Below are 25,224 nucleotides of genomic sequence, written 5' to 3' on the forward strand. Positions count from 1 at the left end.
TGCCCTATCAGACAGGTAGTCTAGAATGTGACTGCGGCCTGTTGAAGGTGATGCTATTTCTAGAAGTCTCCATAGTCGAGCTTGGAGAGCGCAGGGAACCGGGGTGAAGAGCCCGAAGGATGACAGTCCTCAGCATAATGCCCGATGGAGTGGTGGAGGCGACAAGACTGGCTATGGCGGGTCGTTTCCACAGCATCGACCGCCGGACATATCCCACCCCGGCTGCAGCGTGAAGCCGGAAGACACCGCAGCGGACATATTTTGAGTCTGTACTAGTACGTCAGCCGCACAGGGCAGAATGTTGCTGCCGCGCTCAGACATGGGAGGAAGCATGGCTGCCGAGCTGTCAGCCAAGGCGGACGGCGGTGGCGGGGATTCCAGGGAATCGGAGTCGTGTCATCGAATGGGCGACATTGCGACATTGTGGCGGCGCGGATCGTTGTGTCACTCGAATCGTTCTGCGAGCGCGCATATGTTAGGGTGTGGTGCGCTTGAGGCGTGGCAAACGACGTTGGGAGAGTGCGGAGCAGCGATCGGTGTTTTTTCTTAGATCTGGGCTGTGGTACGGAGGTAAGAGTGGCTTGACCCAGAGGTCGATCTCGAAACAAGCGTGGCTTCCCCGGCCCCAGCTGTGGTGCGGGGGTCGAATAAGCTTAATTGGAACAATGATGTTTTAATTGGACACAGGCAGCAGGAAGCATTTCCACCATCTAAAAACAGAAGCGGCCCCAGAAGCCAAGAGTACGCCTCTTCACCTGAGATTGCACGACGGCTGTCAACCTCAATGCCAATGGGCTAGAGTGGCTCATTGAGTCTCCAGACGATCAATCCAAAGTAGCCCAAATAAGCTGACAGCACCTGCTTTTCTGCCCACATTTTTCGAAGCCAAGAAATGACTCCACCAGAGCCCAGTCCCAGAAGGTACAGTACTTGCGTGCAATAAAAATTAGAGGCTGATATGCCGATGCTGTGCAACCACTGCAACTGCACTCGACACTCGGTACCCGAAATGTTCCATCTGCAAACAACGGAATTCAATTAAAGTACCTCACCACAACGTACGACGTTGCAACAGCCTCATTGACGACATTGGAGCTTTAGATCCGTCCTACACCTGGCATCCAGCATTCCAGAATCCTATTCGAAACGTCAACTGGCGGAATCGGCTACAGGCGACGGCAGCTCTCAGTCCATTTAAGGCGAGCCCAGTCCAAAGGGCAATGCAATGGACCGCAATTGGGGGTCGGCGGGATGGTCGAGACCGTCCCAACTCCTTCTGGCTCGACCTATCCAGACTTGGCAAGGCGTGAGCGTAAGCTGTCATGTGGTGGCGCAGTGACTTTCTTCACCTCGGGCACATTTCCATGTCCATCCCTCCGCGAAGTCGCATTCAGCTGCCGGAAACCCAGCAAAACCTCGCCCGTCAGGGATCCGCGCAAGACGACACTCCGGACGGTCTCCCCGGTTTACACCTACAAGCCCGGCCGAGGCAAAAATAGCTCATCCACATCGTCGATACTTCTCATCTATCCAATCGCTCATTGCCCCTCCGAGATGCCGCGCCTCCACAGAATTCCCCACTACTCTCCGTCGTCTGATGTCGGACAACCACCATCATGCCCTTGCAGTGGGCCATATCGTGATTGGGATCTAACAACTCAACATGTCATACGGCTCAACATGCCCAAGAGCAGGGGATGAGCAGGAGGCGAAGTCTAATATTGGATTCGGGACGGTTGCATTCAAGATATCACATTCACCACCATACATTACAGCACGGGGCGTTGTCAACCGCTTCACTTGTATTCAGCCCACGACCCCGGTCAACTTTCGGACCACTGGCTGTTATCCACATTGCTCAGCTAGCAGTGTCCCGTTCACCTCTCCGGGCCTCAAGGTGCGGACGACCTCACTATCAGCAGCCGAGCCTCAGCCCACCTGGCTCATGATAAACCCAAGGAGCTCCTGTACTAATCGCATTGCTCCATCGACGATACGCGGCGACACTCAACTCCTGAGCATCACCATCGCCAACACACGCCGGCTGAATTCTCAACACCCCCCCATTTCACCGGAGACAGGCGAGTGCATACCGAGCCTCGACGCTTTACCGCCCGATTCTCGTCGTCTTGCTGAGAACACGTCCGTGGGGTGCCGCCCTATTGATACCACCAAGAAGCTTCTCCATCACCGATTCGAAATCTAGCAAACGATTCAACTATAGGCTCTCCTCATACCCTCGATCCGCTTCCAGTTCTTCCTACCATCCACGGCAAGATCGTACACTCCTCCGTTACCACCCTCCTTTTACAGCAACTCCTCAAACGTAAGCAAACAGTATACTTCGGTTCAACAGAAAATGTCGTCCTTCTGCTAACAAACAATGCAGGGTTAGATTGTACGACCACTAGCGCAATGCACTCCTCTAGACTGTCCAACGACATCACCCGGAAGGCTTTCTGGGTCCAACGGCTCCAAGTCGTCGAAGCGGCGCCTGATGGACCTCTCTTCTTTGACAAGCTGGAAACCACACCCTCCAACCACACGCCATTGGCCGTCGGGCCTGAAGGGTATGCCCGCACCAAGGCAGTCATGGCTGTCGACACGAGCAATCTACAAGAGGCTGCGTCGATGCACCACCTATCTGAGGATACGCTCATTCTTGCCGCTTGGACCATTCTTCTTCGGTCGTATTCCGGCGAAGATGCACCTGTGAGCTTCGGCGTGTGCCTCGACAGGGAGCGAGCAGCCTGGCTCTCGACCATGAGCCTGGCTGGCAATGACAGCCTGCTTAGCGCCATGCGGGCCGCCGAGCAGGACATGAAGCTGACCATGAGCCACACCTTGACGTTCCACTCCCTCGGCGCGTTTGCGGAGGCGGCGAACTATCGTACTATTGGGACCGCTGTCTATGTGCATTCTTTCAGATCCAAATTTCCCAAGATGCATTTGCCTGTGAGTCTCTCGACAGATGAGTCGAGTTAAGCACTGATGTGGCTGACGCTTTAATTCCAGTCGATGGCAACCGTGTTCGTCAATGTCGCCCAAGGGACGATGGTCCATGTGCATCTCTGTTTCCGCAAGGACGTCCTCTCCGAGGCGAGGGCCGCCAGCGTCATCGACAATTTCGCGCACGTGCTCAATGTATTGACTCTGAAGTTGCGTTGCGTGGCCCAATTCGACGCCGACCATCTGCTCGTCAATACCATCGACACCGTCAGCCGCAATGACTACAACCGCATCGTCGAGTTCAGCGCCCCGTTGCCCCTAAGGCTCGATGACTGCGTCCACGACCTTGTTCTTACGAAATGCGCCAAACCCGATAATGCTGGCAGAGTCGCCGTCGCGGCTTGGGATGGAAGCTTTACATACGGCGAACTGGCTCAGCACGTTCTTCGCCTGGCCAGTGTCATCGCCAGCGCGGCACATCAGCTTAACGCACGGGCTGAAGGCAGGAAGCTTCTCGTGCCTTTCTTCCTGACCAAGTCAAAGTGGACACCTGTGGCCATTCTCGCCATCCTCGCTGCGGGCGGTGCATGTGTCCCCCTCGAACCCAGCCATCCCGCTGCCCGTCGCAACGATATCCTGAGCCAGCTGAATTCCCCGATTGTTCTGAGCAACATGACTCTTCGCCAAACCCTAGCCGACAGCCTGTCCCTCCAGACTCCCGTCAGGTACATCCTGTGCGTCGACAGCGTCGACCAGAGCTCATTCCCGGCTGTTGCCCTCCCATACGTCCAGCCTGAGGATCTTTGCTGGATTATCTTCACTTCCGGCAGCACAGGTTCGCCGAAGGGCGTCAAGTGGCAGCATAATGCCCTTGCCACCAACATTTGGGAGCATGGGCGCGAATTTCATATGAACGACCGCAGCAGGGTTCTCCAATTTGCGTCTCATGTCTTCGATATCTCCGTGTTTGAGCTCGTTACCCCACTCGTCCATGGTGGGTGCGTTGTCATTCCCTCGGACAATGACCGTACCCAGCCGGACAGGCTGGCAAAGTTCATGGAGAGCATGGGCGTTAACTGCGCGCTTTTTGCTGCATCGTATGCCCGTCTCCTCAAGCCAGAGTCCGTGCCAACCCTCCGAACGCTCATCCTCGGAGGGGAATCGATCGGACAGGACAACATCGACAAGTGGACCCCGACCCTCGATCGCTTCATTATCGGCTATGGGTCTGCCGAGACCTGCATCAACTGCGCTAAGAACGAGTTTTCTGTCCAGACACAGGCGAAAGAGCCCTGGAAGGAGAGTCTCGGACGTGCCATCGGCGGCCGCATGCTGATTGCAGACCGGTCCAACAGCGACAAGCTGGTCCCCATTGGTGCGGTCGGCGAGATCGTCGTCGAGGGCCCGATTCTGGCGCAGGGCTATCTCCATGATGATGTCAAGACATCCAAGGCCTTCATTGAGAACCCTGCTTGGGTGCGCAAGACACACTTCTACCCTGCCAGCTCGCGCCGCCGTTTCTATCGGACTGGCGATCTCGGCCGCCAGGCCATGGACGGGTCCGTCTCGTTCGTTGGCCGCGCAGACTTCCAGGTCAAGATTCGTGGCCAGCGCATGGAGCTCGACGAGGTGCGCTTCCACGTCGTCAAGGCCATGCCCGAGGCGGTCGACGTTCATGTTGATGTTGTGAATCCGGAGGGTGAAAAGGCTCTCGTGGCGTTCCTCTCTTTCGGCCGCAACAGTGATGATCAAAAGGGCGTCCAGATCCATCACCTTGACCAGAGTCAATCGATTGCTCTGCGTGCCATGATGGGCACGCTCCGTGAGAAACTGCCCGCCGCAGCCGTCCCGTCATTCTTCATTCCGACAACAAGCTTCCCTTACTTGGTCTCCGGAAAGGTAGACCGCAAGCAGCTCCTTGACTTCGCCAACCGGTCGTCGATTGAGCAACTCATCTCCTACTCCGGTCTCATCTCTCAGATAAGCTCTGAGGTGTTCGCTCCTGGCAACAGCACCGAAGAGCTCCTACTCTCGTGCTGCCGAGAGATCCTCAAACTTCCATCCCTTGGGCCGGATGACAACTTTCTGACCTCTGGTGGCGACTCGATCTCGGCGATCAAGGTGGCCTCCGCTGCTCGCGATTATGGTGTCAGCATCAACGTCGCTGACCTCTTCAATGCTCCCACCATCCGAGCCTTGGCTCGAGTTGCTACTGGCGTGGAAGGCTGTGTTGAGGATGAAATTGACATTCCCGTCGCTTTGGGCTTGCTTCCAAGAGATCTTGTCGACGAGATCGTGCTGGATGTCAAGGCTCGGAGTCCGGCTCATGACGAGGTCCTTGACGTATACCCCTGTACACCGCTTCAGGAAGCCCTCATCACCGCCTCTAGTATTCGTTCTGGCGCTTACGTGGCACGGCATACTGTGGAACTACCTGTGCATGTCGACCTCCATCGCTTCAAAGCTGCCTGGTCTGCGGTGATCCAGCGCCACGACATCCTGCGGACTCGCATTTTTGAAAGCCCTCATGGCGCCATTCAGGTTGTTTATGCCTCCGGTGTCCCATGGTACACTGGATCCGACCTCGGCGCATATTGCGAGCAAGATAGGTCACTTCCAATGGGCTTCGGCGACAGCCTCGTGCGACTTGGCCTGGTTGGCCGGGCGTTCATCTTTACTATCCACCACTCGCTTTTCGATGGGTGGTCTATCACTCGTCTGTTCGAGGACGTTGAGCGGGAATATGCCGGTCTCGATGTCCTCGAGGTGCATCCGTATAAGCTGTACATCCAGCACCTGTCACGCCTCGACACCGAGTCCCCAAGGCAGTTCTGGGCTACCAAGCTGGCATCTGACCGGGGACTTGCCGCTTGCCACTTCCCACAGACGCTCAGCTCGTCCGTCACCCCGGCACCCGACTCCGAGGTGAAGATGAAGCTTGCCGTGGCGGACAATGCCAAGTCTGAGTTCACCCTGCCGACTCGCATCCGCGCTGCGTGGGCGCTCCTTATGGGCCGCTACCTTGACTCCCAGGACGTCATCTTCGGCGAGACATTCTCCGGGCGGTCCTGGAACTCGAAATACGTGCAGGCGATTGCCGGTCCTACCATCTCAACCGCACCTGTTCGTATTACTTGGGACGTCAACGACACTATCGAAGCCTTTCTGCGGACCATTCAAAGCGACGTCCTTCAGTTCGACGCCTACGGTCATCTCGGCGTCCAGACCATCTCAAGTCTGAGCAACCATGCTGCTGAAGCTTGCCAGTTCCGGCACCTTATCGTCATCCAACCCAGACGGTCATCCCTGGCGTCATTCCTGGCGTCAGATGGAGACGACCGGCATCGGCCACGAATAGGATTGGAGAAAGCCTCTCTTGACTTGAGAGAGTACCACAGCTACGCCTTCAACATGGACTTTACCTTGGAGGACGATGGGATTACGGTCACGACTACCTTCGACTCCGCAGTATTCGCCAAGCAGCAGATTCAGCACCTGCAGTCGCAGTTCGGCCATGTCCTCAACCAGATCTGCCGGGCACAGGATCTTGCCAAGGAGACCATCAATGGCATTGACTACGCTTCGGGGAAAGATCGCGAAGTGCAAATCAGAAGCAACAACCGACAAAATCTGCAATACGAACGCTCTACTCTCATCCAGGCCTTGGAACGCCATGTGTGCAGCCAGTCGACTGCGCCAGCCGTTCACGCTTGGGACGGGTCTCTCAACTACCGTGAGCTTGACCGTGGCACAGCTGCCCTGGCAAACCATCTCAGCGCCATCGGCGTTCGGAAAGGGGATCACGTCCCGTATTGCTTCCCCAAATCCGTATGGACAACCGTGTCCATCCTTGGCGCTCTCAGAGTTGGTGCCATCGCCATCGCGCTTGAACCCTCCCACCCCGACTCCGGCATCTTAAAGATACTGTCGCAGGCGAAGCCAAAAGTGGTACTGTGTGCCCCCAGCTTCTTCTCCAGGATCAAATCCCTGGGCTTCAGACCGTTCGCTGTCGAGGAGAACGCCATCCGCAGCATATCTCAACGGGCGATCAAGAAGCGGTACTCTGTGCAACCCAACGACATCGCATTCCATGTTATGACATCTGGAAGCACTGGTGAGCCCAAGGGCATCCCTTTGGAGCACAACGCCATCTGCATCATGGCCAAGAAGCACGGAGAGGTGATGAACATCAACAAGAGCTCTCGGATCTTCCAGTTCGCTGCCCACGTCTTCGATGTCAGTATCGGTGATCTCGCCATCTCCCTCTATCACGGCGCGTGCCTATGTGTTCCGTCCGACCACGACCGAATGAACAACCTCGCGTCAGCCATCAACAAGTTCCGAGCCAACCGCGCTTGGCTCACCCCCACGGTCGCGAGTCTCATATCTCCAGCAGACTGCCCAACCATGGAATGGCTCTCGGTTGGTGGCGAGCAGCTGACCCAGATGTGCAAGGACATCTGGGATGGTGTCGCCCTTGTCAACGTGTACGGCCCAGCTGAGGTCACCAACCTGGGAACTGCAGTCAGGGTGTCTCGTGACCTACCTATCACCAACATTGGCCACGCTAACGGCACCCGAGTCTGGATCTGCGAGCCTGGCAACCCCCAGAAGCTTGCCCCTACGGGATGCATCGGCGAAATCGTCTTTGAAGGACCGAATGTCACTCAGGGATACTCCAACAACCCCACGCTGACGGAAGCCGCTTTTCCGGATATTCTATCGTGGGCGCTTGGCGAGGGCCCGCAGAAGCCGGCGCGAATGTATCGCACTGGAGATCTCGCGCGCCTCAACGTGGACGGCTCCATCGACTTCCAGGGACGACGAGACACTCAGATCAAACTGAGGGGTCAGCGCATCGAGATTACCGCCATCGAAACAGCTCTGCAGGCCTCGATTGAGGAGCCAGTCGAGCTAGCCATCGATGTGCTGGACCGTTCGGGCGTCGGCCGTGACGCTTTTCTCCTTGCTTTCCTTCATCTCCCCCAGAGGCTAACGGACCAAGCTAGCCCTTCGCTAGATCTCTTCGCTACCATTGACATCAAGACGCTGGTTGCCGACATCCGTTCGAAGTTGTCCCAGGCGCTCCCTCCGCACATGATTCCGACCTTGTTTATTCCCCTGAACCGACTACCCAAGTTGGTGTCAGGAAAGATCGACAGGAAGACTCTTCGCCTCGCAGCTTACAAGCTGACGGACGAGGTGATGAGCTCTTACAAGCTTGGTCAGAGTGTTGCGAAGCCACAGCCGTTGACCCAAGAGGAGTCCGCAATGCGGAAGCTCTGGGCCAGTGTGCTTCGCCTTCCTGAGACCGAGATCGGGATGGACGACAATTTCGTAAGTCTTGGAGGCGACTCGATAACTGCCATCAAGCTTGTTGTTGTGGCCAGGGCACAGGGACTCACAATCTCTGTCGCCACCATCTTCCAGCATGGTACCATCTCCAGCCTTTGCGGGTCAATAGTCAAGCCGGCGAAAGTCGATGAGGTCGCTTCTATCCCTCGTACCAAGCTCCAACACCCACAACTCGCAGATATCGCCCTGCAATGTGACGTTTCGGAGGACGATATCGAGGACATCTTTCCCACCACTGCTCTCCAGGAAGGGATGATGATGCTAACGGAGAAGAACACCACCGCATACATCGCCCATCACGTCATGCCATTGCCGAGCTGGGTCGAGACGTCGGTCTTCCACCGCGCCTGGCAGGTGGTTACAGACGAGAACGCCATCCTAAGAACACGGATCATTCCCGCTGGACTGCAGGTGGTGCTTCGGCCAGCCCCAGTCCAGTGGACACCGTCTACAGCAGGTGACTTGAGCGCCTACATCCGTGATATCCGCCAGCAGAAGATCGGCTTTGGGACTGCCCTGACGCGCGTCGCCATCCTTCAGAACCCTCCTCGTTTCGTGCTTACCGCACATCACTCTATCTACGATGGCTGGTCCATGGGGTTGCTTGGTAATGCCATTACCGTGGCATACAAGAACTTGACGCGCGGAAGCCTGCCAGCGACGTACCCGATGGATCAATCCACAAAAATCACCTTCCACTCGTTTGTCGACTACATCGCCACCGTCGATAAAAACCAGGCCAGAGACTTTTGGCGCAGCCAACTCGATGGCTCTGACCCAGCTTATTTCCCTCCATCACTACCCTCCTCTTATCAGCCTCTCGCAGATTCCCTTCTTGAGCGGAGAGTCGATTTCCCCAGGGATCCCAAGTCAACTTCCACCTCGTCAACTCTCATCCGCGCGGCCTGGGCCCTGCTTATTTCGGCATTCACGGGCTCCCATACAGATGTGGTCTTCGGCGCGTCGGTCACCGGCCGCAGTGCTCCACTTGATGGCATTCTCACGCTGATCGGGCCAACACTCGCCACTGTCCCGTTCAGGGTCGTCCTGAACTGGAAGGAGCCAATCCAAGCACTCCTGGATCGCGTTCAGCTGCAGTCCTTCGCCGTGCTGGAGTTTGAGCAGTATGGTTTGCAGAACATCAAGAAATCCGTCCCCTCGGCTGCCGCGGCCTGCGAGTTTCAAAGCCTCCTGGTCGTCCACCCTGAGTTGGAGACAAACGACGCTGCCGGTCAGCTGGTGTGGAGTTCCGAACGGTCGACGTCGGACTTCTTGACGAATGCGCTAACCGTGGAATGCCAACCTACTGGCTCACAAATGCTCCTCACGGCGTCTTACGACTCCTCGATTATGGACGAGCGACAAATGGGCCGTATGCTCTCGACATTTGAGCACATTCTCTGCCAACTCTGCCAGGGCGAGCTTAATAAGAGCCTCCGCCTCGATCAGATCGACACCGTCAGTCCTAGCGATCGTGCCGAGATCGCTGCCATCACGAAGCGGCTCCCGCCTCTCATACAAGACCGGGTACACGACATGTTTGCGCGGCAAGCGGCCGCTACTCCGAACGCGCTTGCGGTCTCTGCCTGGGACGGCGATCTCACCTACCACCAACTCGACGAGCTGTCTGACAGGCTCGCTTGCCACGTTCGGTCACTTGGTGTCGGTCCCGAGTGCTTCATCCCCTTTGCTTTCGAGAAGTCCAAGTGGGTACCGGTGACCCAGCTGGCTATCCTCAAGGCGGGAGGCGCCTGTTGTCCTCTCGATCCGTCTCAACCACTCGACCGCCTGCAAAGTATCATCGAAACTATCGAGCCGAAGGTTGTCGTGACGTCCACTGTTCACGCCGATCTCTTGGTGTCTTGCAGCCAGGTGGAGCACTTCGTGGCTGTTTCCCAGACGCTGATGGACCGTCTTCCCAAGCCCAATGGCCCGGCAGCGGACCCACGGACTTCGTCCAGCAATGCTTGCTACGTGATTTTCACGAGCGGAAGTACAGGGACGCCGAAAGGGGTAGTCTGGGAGCATGCTACACTTTGTAGCAGCATGGCTGAGCACGGTGTAGCCTTCAACTACGCCACCGAGTCCCGAGTCTTGCAGTTTTCGAGCCACACCTTCGACGTCAGCGTGTCGGAGCTCCTGACCACCCTTGTCTTCGGTGGTTGTGTTTGTATCCCTGACGACTTCACGCGTCTTAACGGTATTGCCAACTTCATGAGAGAAAAGCGTATCAACTGGAGCTTCTTCGTCCCATCTTTTGCTCGGCTCATGGACCCAGCCTCCGTCCCGGGACTCAAAACGATTGTCCTCGGAGGAGAGGCGCCCGGAAAGGACAATATTGAGCGCTGGTCGGGAAAATTGGGCCTCGAGCTCATCGTTACTTACGGCCCGGCCGAGAGCTGCATCTACTGCGCCAAGAACAGCGTCAATGGCCCGCAGATCGATGGCAGCATTGGCCATTCCATCGGAGGCATTATGTGGATTGCTGACCTGGGTCGTCCCACCGAGCTCGCCCCTATCGGCGCGGTCGGCGAGATTGTCATTGAAGGCAGTATTCTCGGCCGCGGTTATCTGAAGGACCCAGGCAAGATGGCATCATCATTCCGGCCGATGCCTGTCAAGTGGGCCAACGGCCGCAGCTCGCGTGTCTATTATACGGGTGACCTCGGCCGCGTCAACTCCGACGGAACGATCAGTTGCCTGGGACGCAGGGATGACCAGGTCAAAATTCGTGGCCAGCGTGTTGAACTTTCTGACATTGAGTATCACCTTCGCAAGGATGAGCGTGTGCGTCAGGCGCTCGTCCTTTACCCTCGCTCAGGTCCCTGTGCCAACCACCTCGTCGGCATTCTTTCCATGGTCCGCGATAAGCCTACGTCCGATCTGGCCTCCTCAGCAGATATCGCCCTCGCCAATTTTGAGGACTGGGTCCTGGTGGCGGATATCCAGGATCGGTTATCCCAACAGGTTCCGGTCTACATGATTCCTGTCATTTGGATCGTCCTCAACGCAATCCCGCTCATGCCAGCATCTCAGAAAGTTAACAAGAAGATGGTGAACGAGTGGGCAAAGACTATGGACCAGGCGACTTACGAGCAGATTGCGAGGCTCTCAGCCGGCGGCAGCAGCTCTGATAATGCTCCTGCCATGAGGACTACCCTGGAGGAGCAGGTGCGCATCATCTGGAGCGACATCCTCAACGTCGCGCCCCAGACCATCGGACAGAACACTTCTTTTCTCAGAGTTGGTGGTGACTCCATCTCAGCTATGCAGGTCGTCACGCGGTGTAGGAACGAGGGGATAATGGTCACCGTCCAGGATCTCCTGAAGTCCAAGACAATCGCTGATTTCTGCGAGAAAGCCACGACGGTAAAGCAGGCGACACTCACCACCCTTGTCGAGGAACCTGAATCCGAGACACCGTTCGCTCTGTCGCCTATTCAGAAGTGGTTCATGGCTCTAGCTCCCAATGCTCCCAGTCACTTCAACCAGAGCCACCTCTTGCGGTTCACCCAGGCAGTCGATTTTGGCAAACTCCGGAGCGCCCTTCTGACCATCATAGAGCGGCACCCGATGCTCCGCGCACGATTCCAGCAGGCCAACGGAAGCTGGCAACAGTACATCTCCTCCGATGCCGGTGGCTCACTGCGATGCCGCCAATTCCGGTCTGTTTGGACGATGCAGAAGGTCATTGAGTGCGCATCCGACTCCCAGTCCTGCCTCGATATTACGAAGGGTCCTCTCGTGGCAGCCGACCTGTGTGAGATGAGTGATGGAGGGTATGTTCTCTTCATCACTTGTCATCACCTGGTGATCGACCTTGTGTCTTGGCGGATTGTGCTTCAGGAGCTGGAAGACATCCTGCTCACAGGGAGTCTGGCCGCCACACACAAGCCTCTCAGCTTCCGTACTTGGCGCCGCCTGTTGGAGGAGCATGCTGCTGTTCCAGGAGGCGTCGAGGTCCCGCTTCAGGACTTTGGCTTCTGGGGAATCAGCAGCTCTGACAACACTGCTGCCCAAGTTGTTGAGGAATGCTTCTCCCTTGATAACGCGACAACGGAGCTGCTCACCAGTCGGTCCAATGAGGCCTTTAACACGGAACCCCTGGATCTGCTCCTGACTGCCATCGCCCACTCCTTCAACCAACTCTTCCGCTCCGTCCGCCCCCCGGTCGCCATATTCAACGAAGGTCACGGGCGCGAGCCTTGGAGATCTGATGTTGACCTCTCGTCCACCGTCGGGTGGTTCACGTCGATGTGCCCTATCCTGCTTTCGGATCATAAAGGCGATGTGCTCCGCTCGCTCAAGGAGGTGAAGGATATACGACGTCAAATTCCGGAGAAGGGACTGTCTTTCTTCGCATCATTCACGCAGCACACCACCACTGGGGTTGAGATCACCTTCAACTACCATGGTCTCTTCCAGTCTCTTGAGCGCCAGGGTGCACTTCTCAACCGGATGAGCTGGGCGCCGTTTCACGCGCCCTCAGACTCTGCGGCTGATGTGCCGCGGTTCTCGATTTTCGACATCTCGGCTGGAGTGGAGAAAGGGGCTCTGACCATGAACTTCGCGTTTAACAGCAAGATCAGGCACCGGCACCTCGTGCACCAGTGGATTGAGGCTTGCGCAGACACCTTGCGGGACTTGGTCAAGGTAACAAGCCAGCAGAGCAACACATCGCTCACGCTCTCCGACCTTCCTCACCTCCGGTCCACCTACGATGAGCTGTCGATGCTCCTCGATACCACCCTACCAAGCGTTGGGGTGGCTGCCGCCAATGTCCAGGACATGTACCCCTGCTCACCGATGCAAACAGCTCTCCTTGTCAGCCAATCCATGGATCCTACCCTATATGCTGTTCGATATGTGTGGGAGGTTGTCCCAAAGGCTTCCGAGGCAGTCTCTGTGGACAGGCTTGTCATGGCTTGGAAAGACGTGGTCAAGCAGCACCCACTGCTGCGAACCGTCTTCGTCCAGTCGACGTCGTCCATTGATGGCAAGACTACTTCGACTTACAATCAGGTGGTTCTCAAGGAGTTTGAGCCGAATATCCTCATCTGCGAGGATGATACTGCATTACCTGTCGGCCGCCCCGAACATCACATCTCCAACGGTCCTCCACACCAGATGGTGCTCTCCCAGCAGGCGTCGGGCAAGGTGCTTGTCCAGCTGGACGTCAGCCACACCCTGATTGACGGTTCATCTGTCAACACCCTGCTGGATTCTTTTGTCACGGCCTACGACGGGGCTCCGGTAACAGCGGCCGCTCATGACGCCTACGGCAACTACATCGGCTACCTCAGCCAGCAGGACCTGGATTCATCTCGCCAATTTTGGAAGACTTACCTGAGCGGTGCCGAGCCTTGTCACTTTCCTAGGCTAAAGATGGCTGGTAATACTTCTCGGACGCGACAGCTTGAGTACCTCGATTTCACCTACCCCAACCCAACGAAACTTCATAGCCTCTGCGCCAATACCGAGACTACTGCCGCTAGCGTCTACAAGCTTGCCTGGGCATTGCTGTTGCGAGCTTACACCGGCAACAACTCCCCTTGTTTCGGCTATCTGGCGTCAGGCCGTGACCTTCCTATCCAGGGCATCACTGAAGCCGTCGGACCCTTCATCAATATGCTGGTCTGCATGATCCCGCTGGAAGACAATGGCAGGAAGGTTGAAATGGCCCTCAAGTCGGCGCATACTGACTATGCCAACTGCCTGTCTCATCAGCTGTGCTCTCTGGCGGAGATTCAGCGCAGTCTGGGGTTGGGTGGTGACCGCCTGTTCAACACTGTCATGTCGGTCCAGAGGCTGTCGCCGCCCGGCACCAGTGCTTCAGCGGTTGAGTTCAGGCCGGTTCATGTTGAGGATCCTAGTGAAGTATGCCTGCCTTTGCCCACTTCCAATTTGAGTTGATAGCTGACAACTCATAGTTCGATATCGCATTGAACATCGGCGACGCCCCGGATTTCGTCGACATCAGTTTGACATACAGCAGCAACATTATTTCTACAGATCAGGCAAAGAGGCTTGCATCCACATTCAGTCTGGCCATTGACAGTGTTTTGGACTCGATCTCCAAGTCGCTCCGGGATGTCAATTTCCTTGCCCTAGAGGACTACCAACAAATCCTCGGTTGGAACAGCATCGCCAGCCCGGTGCCTGTCTCGGCTCAGTGTGACCATCTCATCAGCCTTCATCTCGCGAGCAAGGCTGACAAGCCTGCCGTCTCCGGCTGGGACCTTTCACTTACATATTCCGAGCTGGACACCCTGGCGAGCACCGTCGCTCGTCACCTGGTATCCAAGTACTCGATCACCGCCAACACATTGGTTCCGTTCTGTTTTGAGAAGAGCGCCTGGACCATCGTGGCGATGCTGGGTATCATGAAGGCGGGCGCAGCCTTCGTACCCCTTGACCCCACGCATCCGCTCGATCGCTTGGTTGGCATTGCAAAGCGCGTTCGGGCGCCACTTGTTGTCTGTTCCGAGCAGAACGAACACATTGGCCTCGACATCGGCGGTAACATCAGCATTCCTTACCTCGTTGTTGGACGCCGCAGCATCGAGACGATGAAGGCGTCAACCCTCAACCGGGCGAGCCTCTCCCCGCTCACTCGCTCCCGGAACCCGTCGGATGTGGTATACTGTCTGTGGACATCGGGTTCTTCAGGGATGCCAAAGGGCGTGCTAATTCAACATGCGGCATTGTGCAGCAGTGCTTCCATGCATGGCAGAGCGTTTAACTACACCGCCCAAGCCCGCACTCTCCAGTTCGCATCTTACGGCTTCGACGCCTGCATTACCGAGATCTTCACCACTCTCCTCATGGGGGGCTGCGTCTGTGTTCCGTCTGAGACACAGCGCATGGACAAGGAGAAGCTCATGAATTTCGTCAATGAGCATCGCGTCAACCATGTCCTGCTCACACCGTCCGTCCTGGCACTGATGGACCCCCTGAGAGTACCGTCCATTACGACTCTCCTGCTCGGTGGCGAGGCGGCAAACTATCAGCTCATCGACAAGTGGCGTGCTCCATTGAGGCATCTTTTCATCGCGTACGGCCCTACCGAGTGTACCGTCATCTGCGCTGGACACGACGTCACGGGCCCGGACACCCTCCGTCCTGGCAAGAGCTCCATCGGCAAGAGTGTTGGCAGCGTTGCGTGGGTGTGTGACCCGCGTGATCACAACAAGTTGGTCCCTGTCGGAGCGATCGGGGAGCTTCTGGTCGAAGGGCCCATTCTTGCTCAAGGCTACCTTGAGGACGAGGCCAAGACCAATGCAGTCTTTGTCATGCCAGCTTGGTCTGGAGAACAGCGTCGCATGTACAAGACCGGCGATCTCGTCAGGTACCAAGAGGACGGGACCATGGAGTACCTCGGTCGGCGTGACAACCAGGTCAAGCTGCGGGGTCAGCGGCTGGAGCTGGGAGAAATCGAAGAGCAGTTGAGCAAGCAACCCGACGTCCAGCAGTGTGCCGTTCTCCTGATCAAGGAGGGCGTTTGCGCGAACAAGCTTGTCGCTGTCATGACGCTCAGGACTGTCGTGGACTCGAGGGTCGCTGGTCGGTTATCGCCGCCATCCGATTTTGCAGAAGGTATGGATGTCATGACTGGCGATTTTGTCTCTTCCACCACCGCGGACCTTAGCCGAGCCCTTTTTGGCGTGTTACCGTCCTTCATGGTTCCCTCATGCTGGATTGTGGCCAGCCAATTGCCGCTGCTGGCTTCCGGCAAGACCGACCGTCGCTTCCTCGCGAGCTGCATCAACAACATGAACCAGGAGGCTTACCAGCTGTCCACTGGACAGGGGCCAGGAATTTCGACCGCTGAAGAGCAGGACCTGTCGACCGTGGAGAAGACCATCCGCCAGGTTTGGAGCACCGTTTTGAACATCTCTGAGCAGTCCATCAACCCTTCCGCTGGCTCGTTTGTCAAGATGGGCGGTGACTCCATCAGCGCCATGGAAGTTGTCGCTCAATGCCGTGGCAAGGGAATTCCACTTCTTATTGAGCAGCTCCTGAAGGCCAAGTCGGTCAAGCAACTGGCTAAGCACTTCGACCAGCTTGATTTGGCCACAGCCCCGGTGTCCACGACTGCGGAGATCTCGAATGTGACGTCCACGAGTATGAGAGTCGTACGAGACAAAGAGGAAGAGAGCGACAGCATCACGATGTTTGGCTTGTCACCCATTCAGCGCATGTTCACTCGCCTCTCGCCTGGCGAAAACCACTTCAACCAGAGCTTCCTACTCAAAGTCTCAACAGAAAAAGCGCGCTTGACCGAGGACATTGTGAGACAGGCCCTCGACGTTGTGGTCAAACGCCACGCCATGTTAAGAGCTCGTTTCCAGAAGCTTGGTCGCACGCACAAGCAGTGGATCGAGCCTGTGGTGAAGGGCTCGTACATCTTCCAGTCCTGGGAAATGCCGGCTTCGCCTTCGTTCCCGCTCGATGCTGCTGAGAAAATTTCCCAAACTCAGCAGGCCCTCAACCTTGAAAACGGACCAGTCTTCGCCGGCGACTTGTTCAACGTTGGCGATGATCAGTATTTGTTCCTGACCGCTCATCACCTCGTTATTGACCTCGTCAGCTGGCGCATAGTTCTCAAGGACATCGAGGATTACATCGTCGAGGGAACCATCTCTGCTTACCGCAGCATGTCCTTCGAACGGTGGTGTGGGTTGCTCAACACGCACCGCAAATCCTTGGCCAGCACCGCGACAGTGCCTTTCGAGGTTGCCAGCCCTGACTACGCATACTGGGGTATGGCCGGCAAACCGAACTACGCCAGTGACTTCGAGCACCACCGATTCGCCCTCCGTCCGAGCACTTCGCAGGCACTTCTCGGACCATGCAACGAGCTGCATGGGACGGATTCTCTCGATTTGTTCTTGGGTGCTGTGATGCACTCCTTCGCTGCCACCTTCCAAGACCGTGACATTCCGCCAATTTACAATGAGGGCCATGGCCGTGAGCCTTGGGATTCTTCCATCGACCTTTCGAGAACCGTTGGCTGGTTCACCACCATTGCCCCTGTCTGGGTTGACAGTCGCCGTTGCAACAAGGACATCCTCGAATACGTCAAGCAGGTCAAGGATGTCAGGCACACCACGCCCCACAAGGGTTTCCCGTACTTCAGCTCCCTCGATTTCGACCGGAAGCCTTTCAACATCGAGGTCTCGTTCAACTATTTTGGCTCCTTCCAGCAACTCGACCGCTCCGATGCGCTCCTCAAGCAAGTCCACTTCCGCAACATTGATGTCGATCCCTGCGAAATCAGCGAGAAGCACAACAAGTTCGCGCTGATCGACATCAGTGCCGAGTCGGAGAACAACCAGCTCGTCTTCACCTTCAGCTTTAATCGCGCCATCGGCCGCAGGGATGAGATCCAGCGCTGGATCAGCAACTACCAGAAGAGCCTTGAACACATGGCTCGCGTCCTGGGATCTCGTGGTTCCGACTCTGTCGGCGCCTCTGAGGTCAGCGTGCCTCGCTCCCTTGCTATGCAGGTTGCGCAAAATCTCGGTCTCAAGGCGCTCGGCGTTGAGGACGGCAAAGTCGAAGACAGCTACCCCTGTACTCCATCGCAGCAGGGCATGCTCCTCAGCCAGAGCAAGGACGCCGAGGTGTACTGGTTCCGATCCGTCTATGAGCTGGAGCTTACCACTGAGGCGCCCGTCACTTTTGACAACCTGCGGCAGGCTTGGAGGGCTGTCGTACGTCGCCACCCTGTCCTACGGACCATTTTCGTGGAGCAGAACTCGACCGATGGTTTCTCCGATCAACTAGTTCTCAGGGACTATGAGCCGAATGTCATTGAGGATGACGTCCCGGCTTCCTTGAGCGAAGCCCACTTGTCCGAGTTCCTGAAAATCCGATCAATTCCCTCCGACATGCTCTGCCGGCGGGCGCCTCAGCACCAACTCCGACTTGCGCGCCAAGAGTCGACTGGCAGAGTCTTTTGCAGCTTTCTCCTCAGCCACGCAATCGCTGATGGTTGTTCAATGGCAGTGATCCTGCGGGACTTGAGCACGGCTTGCGAGGCTCGCCCCCTGAATGCAGCGAAGCCGCTGCTGAAGAATTACGTCGATTACATCCGCTCCCGGGACGCGGTCCAAGACATCAGCTTTTGGAAAAAGTCGCTCGAGGGTGTCGAACCTTGCTTCCTCCCAGTTGAAGAGCAGCCGCTCTCCGAGAAGGTGTTGCATAAGGCCGAGGTGCCTTTGGACAAGATCAACTATGCCAAGATCATCAGTGCAGCAAGGGAGCTCGGAGTTTCGGTGTTCACCCTGCTCCAGGTGACCTGGGCGTTGACTCTTCGAGAGTATTCCAACGACGTTGACCGCGAGGAATGCTGCTTCGGGATCGTCACCTCCGGGCGAGACCTGCCGGTCCAAGAGATTGGCGACATCGTTGGCCCGCTGGTCAATATCCTGGTCTCCAGGGTGGCTCTGCCGCATGACCAAGCAGTCTCGCAAATTGCGGAGGTTCTTCACGACAACTTCATTGACGGCCTTGCGCATCAAACTTCGTCTCTTGTCGAAATTACTCATGAGGTGGGAGCCGGCACTCTCTTCAACACGGGTATGACGCTACAGAAGGCGATGCCCGGTGGTCAGGACTCTTCGACTGTGTCGTTTCGGCCGATGGGCGGGCAGGATCCGACAGAGGTAAGTTGTGATACTCATTTCGTGGGTCAGGTTATGGTACTGACAACACGCAGTTCGACATGGTGGTTCAAGCCCTCGACGACGGACGATCCCTGAAGGTGCACCTGAGCTACTGGTGCGACAAGATCTCCGACCAACGCGCCAACAACATAACAACCACCTTCGCTTCGATTCTCACCCAAGTTGTACACAACCCGGATGTCAAGCCCGTCGATCTTCACGTGGCTTCCGACAAGGACGTTCAGCAGCTCTGGGCTTGGAACGCATCTCTCCCGGCAGCCATGGACATCCGCATCGAGGAGATGATAGCCCAACGCACGGCTGAGAACCCAGAACGGGAGGCTCTGTGGTCTTCTGCCGAGGTCCTCTCCTACCAACAGCTGGACGTTTTTTCCAGCAGAGTCGCTCAAGGGCTACTCGCTGATGTCGAACGCGAAGAGGTTGTGCCACTCTGCTTCGAAAAATCCGTCTGGATTGTTGTAGCCATGCTCGCCGTTCTGAAGGTTGGTGGGACAATCGTCTTGATGGACCCATCACACCCACTCGAGCGTCTCAGGTCCATAACCGGCACTGTCAAAGCGAAACGAATACTGGCCTCGTTTGCCCAGGCTGATCTCTGCCTGAGCCGCCTCGGCCTTCCGACGGTCGTTGTTTCCGAGGATATGTTCAAGCGCCCATCCGGTCTTTCCAGCACGGCCCCGAGCTCTTTTATGACAAAGAGGACCACAAGATCAAGCGCAGACGCTGCCTATGTCGTGTTCAGTTCTGGATCAACCGGGGTTCCAAAGGGTTCCGTCACCGAGCACCGGTCTTTCTGCACGGCTACATACGGATATCACCAAGCCATTGGACAAGTTCCCGGGGAGAGGGTGCTGCAGTTTGCTTCATACAGCTTCGACGCTTCGTTTTTGGAGATCCTCGCGTCCCTCATGGTTGGAGCGACCGTTTGTGTTCCGACCGAAAGGGAGCGCTCCAACCAACTCGTGTCCTTCATCAACCGCTCGAGAACTACTTTCGCTTGCATCACCCCGACAGTCGCATCGCTTCTGGAGCCTGAGGATGTCCCGACGCTCCGGTGTCTGTCCCTCTGTGGCGAGCCGATGACCGCCTCACATGTCTCGATTTGGTCAAGCAAGATCCGTCTGGTGAACGCCTTCGGCCCCAGTGAGTGTTGTGTCGGCAGCGCCGCGAACTCCTTCGTCACGCAACAGTCCGATCCCAATTGCATCGGGAAGGCTGTCTCCTGTTGCTATTGGGTGGTCCACCCGCGCAACCACAACCGCCTGGCGCGAATTGGAAGCATCGGCGAGCTGCTCATTGAAGGTGCAATTCTCGCCCGCCACTACCTCGATGAACCAGCCAGGACCGCCGCCGCCTTTATCAGCAATCCGGAGTGGGCAAGGCCCGGCCGTGGCACAAGACTCTACAAGACAGGCGACCTGGTCTACCAAAACCCGGACGGCTCCTTCCAATACGTGGGCCGGAAAGACACACAGGCCAAGCTCCGCGGCCAAAGGCTAGAATTTGGCGACATTGAGCAGGCTTTTCGGGACGTTGTCCCTCAAACGGAAAATGTCGTCGCCGAGATTGCTCAGCCCAACGGCCAATCACCCCGCCTCATGGTCTGCTTCTCGGCGAAGAACATCAATCGCGACAACTTCGATGATTCTGGAATCAAGGCAAAGCTATCCCAGAAGATCCCCGCGTACATGGTGCCGTCAGTCATTGTGCCCCTGGAGCAGCTGCCGCTGATGCCTTCAGGCAAGGTCGACCGCAAGAAAATTAGAGCCCTCGCGGCAAGCTTGACCACACGACAAGAAAAGCGAGCTGGTCGTTTGCCCACAACCGAGATGGAAGTTGTTCTGGCTTCGCTCTGGAAGGACGTGATGAAGTCCGCCCCTCCCCAGATCATGGCTGATGACAGCTTCTTCCAAGTCGGGGGTGACTCTTACACTGCTATGAGGCTGGTGACTGCCGCGAGAGCCTGTCGCATCTCCCTGAACGTGGCAGTCATCATGCAGACACCGAAGCTTTCTGACATGGCAAAGAAGGCGAAGCGCACGGTGGGGGTTGACCAGATCTCCGACCCTGCAACAACCACCGCATTCAGCATGGTGCGTTGGAACTCGGAGGTCGAGGAGGAAGTGTCAAGACAATGCGACATCCCCAGCGACACTATCCAAGACGTTTACCCATGCACGCCCTTACAGGAAGGTCTTTTTGTGCTCTCGGTCAAGCAAGCCGGGACGTACGTCGCCCACCACTGCTATGAACTTCCACGCACTCTCGATCTGTCTCGATACAGGACTGCGTGGAACGGGGTCTACCAGTCTAACGCAATTTTGAGAACTCATATTGTACAGCTCGACTACTCTGATGCTGGCAAGTGCGGAGGCCTCTACCAGGTTGTCGTCAACAAGCCGCTTGTTTGGCATCATGCGAGCTCCCTTGACGAGTTCACGACATCCCGCCCGGTTTCACTCGGAGCGCCCCTGACTGAGTTTGCCATCGTTGAACAGAACTCCTACGCCCGGTACCTGGTATTGAAGATGCACCACGCCGCCTACGACGCTACGTCGCTCCGGATGCTCTTCGAGGACGTCGAAACTGTGTACAACGGCGGACAGATTCCCCAAAGGCCCCTTTTCAAGGCGTTTATCAAGCAGCTCCAAGACAGTCAGATTCAGGGGACTCAGGGTTTCTGGGCTCGTTACCTCCATGGTGCTCAACCTCCAACCTTCCCCAGCATCCCTACAGGCTATGTTCCCTCTGCCGACTCGAGCTTCAACTCTGACATCACCATGCCGGCGGTCAAGTCCAAGACATTCACCGCTTCGACGATGATCCGGGTTGCATGGGCCATGGTTCTTTCTAAGCACGCCGAGACCCACGACGTGGTGTTTGGCGAGACTCTTAGCGGCCGCAACGGCTCTGATGACATGGCCGCTGAGATGCAGGGGCCGATGATCACGACACTTCCAGTCCGCTGCTTCTTGGAGGAAGACGGCAGCATCGACGACATTCTGTCAGATATGCAGTCCGTCATGGTGGAGATGATCCCTCACCAACATGCTGGCCTGCAGAACATCAGGCTCGTGGGCCCCAGTGCGGCCGCAGCGTGCAACTTTGGCTGCTTGGTTACGATTGCGCTGGAGTCGTCTGCGTCTACCGATCTCGGCCTAGGAATTAACCCTGTTGATATTGGAGCACCACCTGCAATGAGCTATCCGCTGTCAATGCAGTTCATTCTCGGAGAGAAGGGCGCAATGAAGGTCTCTGTGTGCTATGACCAGCGTTTGGTGGACGGCATTCAGGTGGAGAATATGGTGGCTCAGTTCGTCCACGTTCTGAGTCAGCTCTGTGGAGGAGAGAAAAAGACCGTGAACGAGGTTGAGGTGGTGGCGGATCAGACGAGCATTGTACTGGCTGGTGCGAAAGAGAGCTTGAGATCTGACGTGTTGGGAGTACTTCACGGAGAGATTGAGGACATGTTGGAGGAGATTTCGTCGCAGGAGCTAAGCAAGTCTGGCACGTCCTGCTCAGGGGTAACGAGGGCTCAAGGGGACTTGGAGCAGGAGATGAAAAAGCTCTGGGCAGATATTCTGAGGATGGCGCCAGAGGAGGTCAACCCAACCGACAACTTCTTTCAGCTTGGTGGCGACTCGATCAGCTCCATGCGGCTGGTGACTGCTGCCGAACGCAAGCGGATCAAGATTACCGTTGCCGACATCTTCCAGCATCCGACCCTGGACGAATTGTGCGAGTTCGTCGCGCAGGTTAACACGACTCCTCCGCAGGAGGCCGTTGTGGGCGGATCGGGTTTCGACGACGATTACGACGCATTTGGGGTGGTTGACTTCCTTGAGTTGGAGAGGGATGATGTCGTTGCGACGGTGTGCAGGCAGCTTTCCGTCTTCCCTGGCGATGTCGAGGACGTCTACCCTGCCACTGACTACCAGGCCTGGGCCGTCAGCCACGGGCTGATGAGGAGCAGAGGAAACACCAACTATTTCCTGTTCCGACTGCACGGTGATCTCGACACCTTCCGACTGGAGCAGGCCTGCAGGAAGATGGTTGCCTCAAACCCGATTCTGCGCACTCTCTTTACCACTATCCGCGGCCAGCTCATGCAGGTCGTACTGCGGTCCTATCAGATCGAGTTCCTGCGCCACGGCAGCGAGCATTCCGCGGACGACAACTTCATTCAGTGGCTCGTTGAGCAGGATGCTCAACGGTCGGCCTGTCTCTCTCAGTCGATCGTGCGCTTCAAGTTGGTCCTGCATGCCGATGGTCACTTCGTCCTGATCATGCGCATGTCCCATGCTCAGTACGACGGCATGAGTCTACCGCTTCTCACCCAGGATCTAGCAAATTGCTACAACGGGCAGGAACCCAAGCACCGCCCTTCGTTCGGCAACTTCATCCAGGGGGCTACTTTCAGGGAGGGAGACGCGATCAACTTCTGGGGCAATCTGCTTGAAGGTTCCTCCATGACCGAGATTGTCAAACATTCAGGTCCATCACACGGCCATCACGTCGACACCATTCGCACGAGGACCCTGCCGCCAATTCCCGTCAATATCGCGGGCATGTCCCAGGCCACGCTTGTGAAGGCCGCCTGGGCGCTCGTGCTGGCCAAACTGTCCGGCCAACACGACGTTGTGTTTGGCAATCTAATCTTTGGCCGGAACATGCCTGTCTCCGGGATCGAGGATATTACTGGCCCTTGCATCAACATAATACCGGTGAGGGTCAAAGTCGACGCGATGGACAGCTTACACGACCTCCTTGCCCTGGTTCAGGAGCAACAGATGGCGGCCATGCCCCACGAAAACCTCGGCTTCCGTCGCCTGATCAAGAATTGCACCGACTGGCCGCATTGGGCCCGGTTTAGTACCGTTGTTCAACACCAACAGCTCGGTCGTGATGGTGCTCAAGGCCAGGAGTTCACTCTTGGGGAGAACCTGAAGTGCGAGATGGGTGTTCTTGGACCCGCCTACGATTCTGCCGATCTCTGGGTACAGACCACACCGCACACAGGTTCGTTCAAAGTCGAGATTGGCTCCTGCAGCTCGGTTGTTCAGCCGGCGGTCGCTGAGATGCTACTCGACAAGCTCTGTGCCACCCTCAGCATCTTGGCGGCCATCTCGGTCGGCAACAGCCCGCATCTGTGGGAGCTCCTGGCTCGGGACGGAGGGCCAGTCATTCCTATCAAGTCCTCCATCGTCGATCAGGTGTGGAGCAGAGTTCTGCCTGACGCCGACACCATCCCATGGGACACTCCCTACTTCGAGATTTGGGGTGACGAGATCGCCCCCGCTCGGTTCCTCGAGGAATACGCCGAGCAAGGCCTCCACTTTGACATGGAGGACATCCTGGAGAACCCGACCAAGCAAGCGCAAATGATGCTCACATCGCGCGTTCACTCCGACAAGAGCCGCGGCCGCAACTCTCGGGATGTCCCTTATCCGGTCCCGTTACGGCCAAAGCCATCAAGACAAGACTCGGCGCAGAGCGCAGCCACAACCACCACAAACAACAGCGGCTTCTGGATGCTCGACTCGTCCAGCACCTCGAGTCAAAAGTCGAGCCGCGCCAGCAGCAGCAGGGGCAACTCGGTTCCCGACTCACCGCTCGTGGCCTCCCCCAGAATGGGCGTCGCGGGCGTGCTGACCCCGCGGAGGAAGAGTACCATGCCGGTCTCAGGGATGCGGGCACGCAAATCCACCGCTCCGTACCCAGCCGCGAGGCCTGGTTACAGCCTCAGCTCGGTTTCCTCGGCTTCGTCATCTGCCAGTGGAGGAGACCCAGCAGCGTCTGGCCGGTCGATGTCGTGGGCGGACAGGAACAGGTCCATGTCGAGTGCGAACTTGAGCCCGCCTTCGACGCCCGGGTCAAGTACCGGCTCGGCTGCTGGGTCGGTCGCGAGCCCCAGGCGGACTGCTGCCTTGAGGCCGTTCAAGTTGCCTGAGTATGCTCGTCAGGCTGCGGGCAATGACAGTGGTGGTGATGGGGAGGGGGTGAGGCCGAGGTTACGGAGGAAGAAGGGGAATAGTTTTCCGGTGCGATTCGGGGCGAAGGTGCCGGCTGGGAGGTGGTGAACTCGGTTCAAATGTTGGCGTTGGGTTTCGGAGGCAGGAATCTTTTGCAGGTCGTCTTTGTCTTCTTTCGTGGGTTTGTTGCTTATTGGCGTCAGTTATGATTGCTTTAGGAGTTATGGTGGCGACATTTGGGAAGAATGGGTCGTTGG

At 56.9% G+C, this 25,224-nt stretch overlaps 1 protein-coding gene across 1 annotated transcript; it reads left to right on the forward strand.

The window, feature by feature from the left end:
* Positions 1-2,415: 2,415 nt before the first annotated feature.
* Positions 2,416-25,223, forward strand: N657DRAFT_687189 (non-ribosomal peptide synthetase; the record flags this gene model as incomplete). The annotated part of the gene is made up of 5 exons (XM_062796876.1): positions 2,416-2,955; positions 3,016-7,900; positions 7,955-14,181; positions 14,235-18,974; positions 19,028-25,223. The coding sequence occupies 5 exons, from the start codon at positions 2,416-2,418 to the stop codon at positions 25,073-25,075; spliced, it is 22,440 nt and encodes a 7,479-aa protein (XP_062650552.1). The 3' UTR covers positions 25,076-25,223.
* Position 25,224: the final 1 nt, after the last annotated feature.

The sequence above is a fragment of the Parathielavia appendiculata genome, assembly GCF_033297405.1.
Source record: "Parathielavia appendiculata strain CBS 731.68 unplaced genomic scaffold N657scaffold_2, whole genome shotgun sequence".
Taxonomy (NCBI): Eukaryota; Fungi; Ascomycota; class Sordariomycetes; order Sordariales; family Chaetomiaceae; genus Parathielavia; species Parathielavia appendiculata.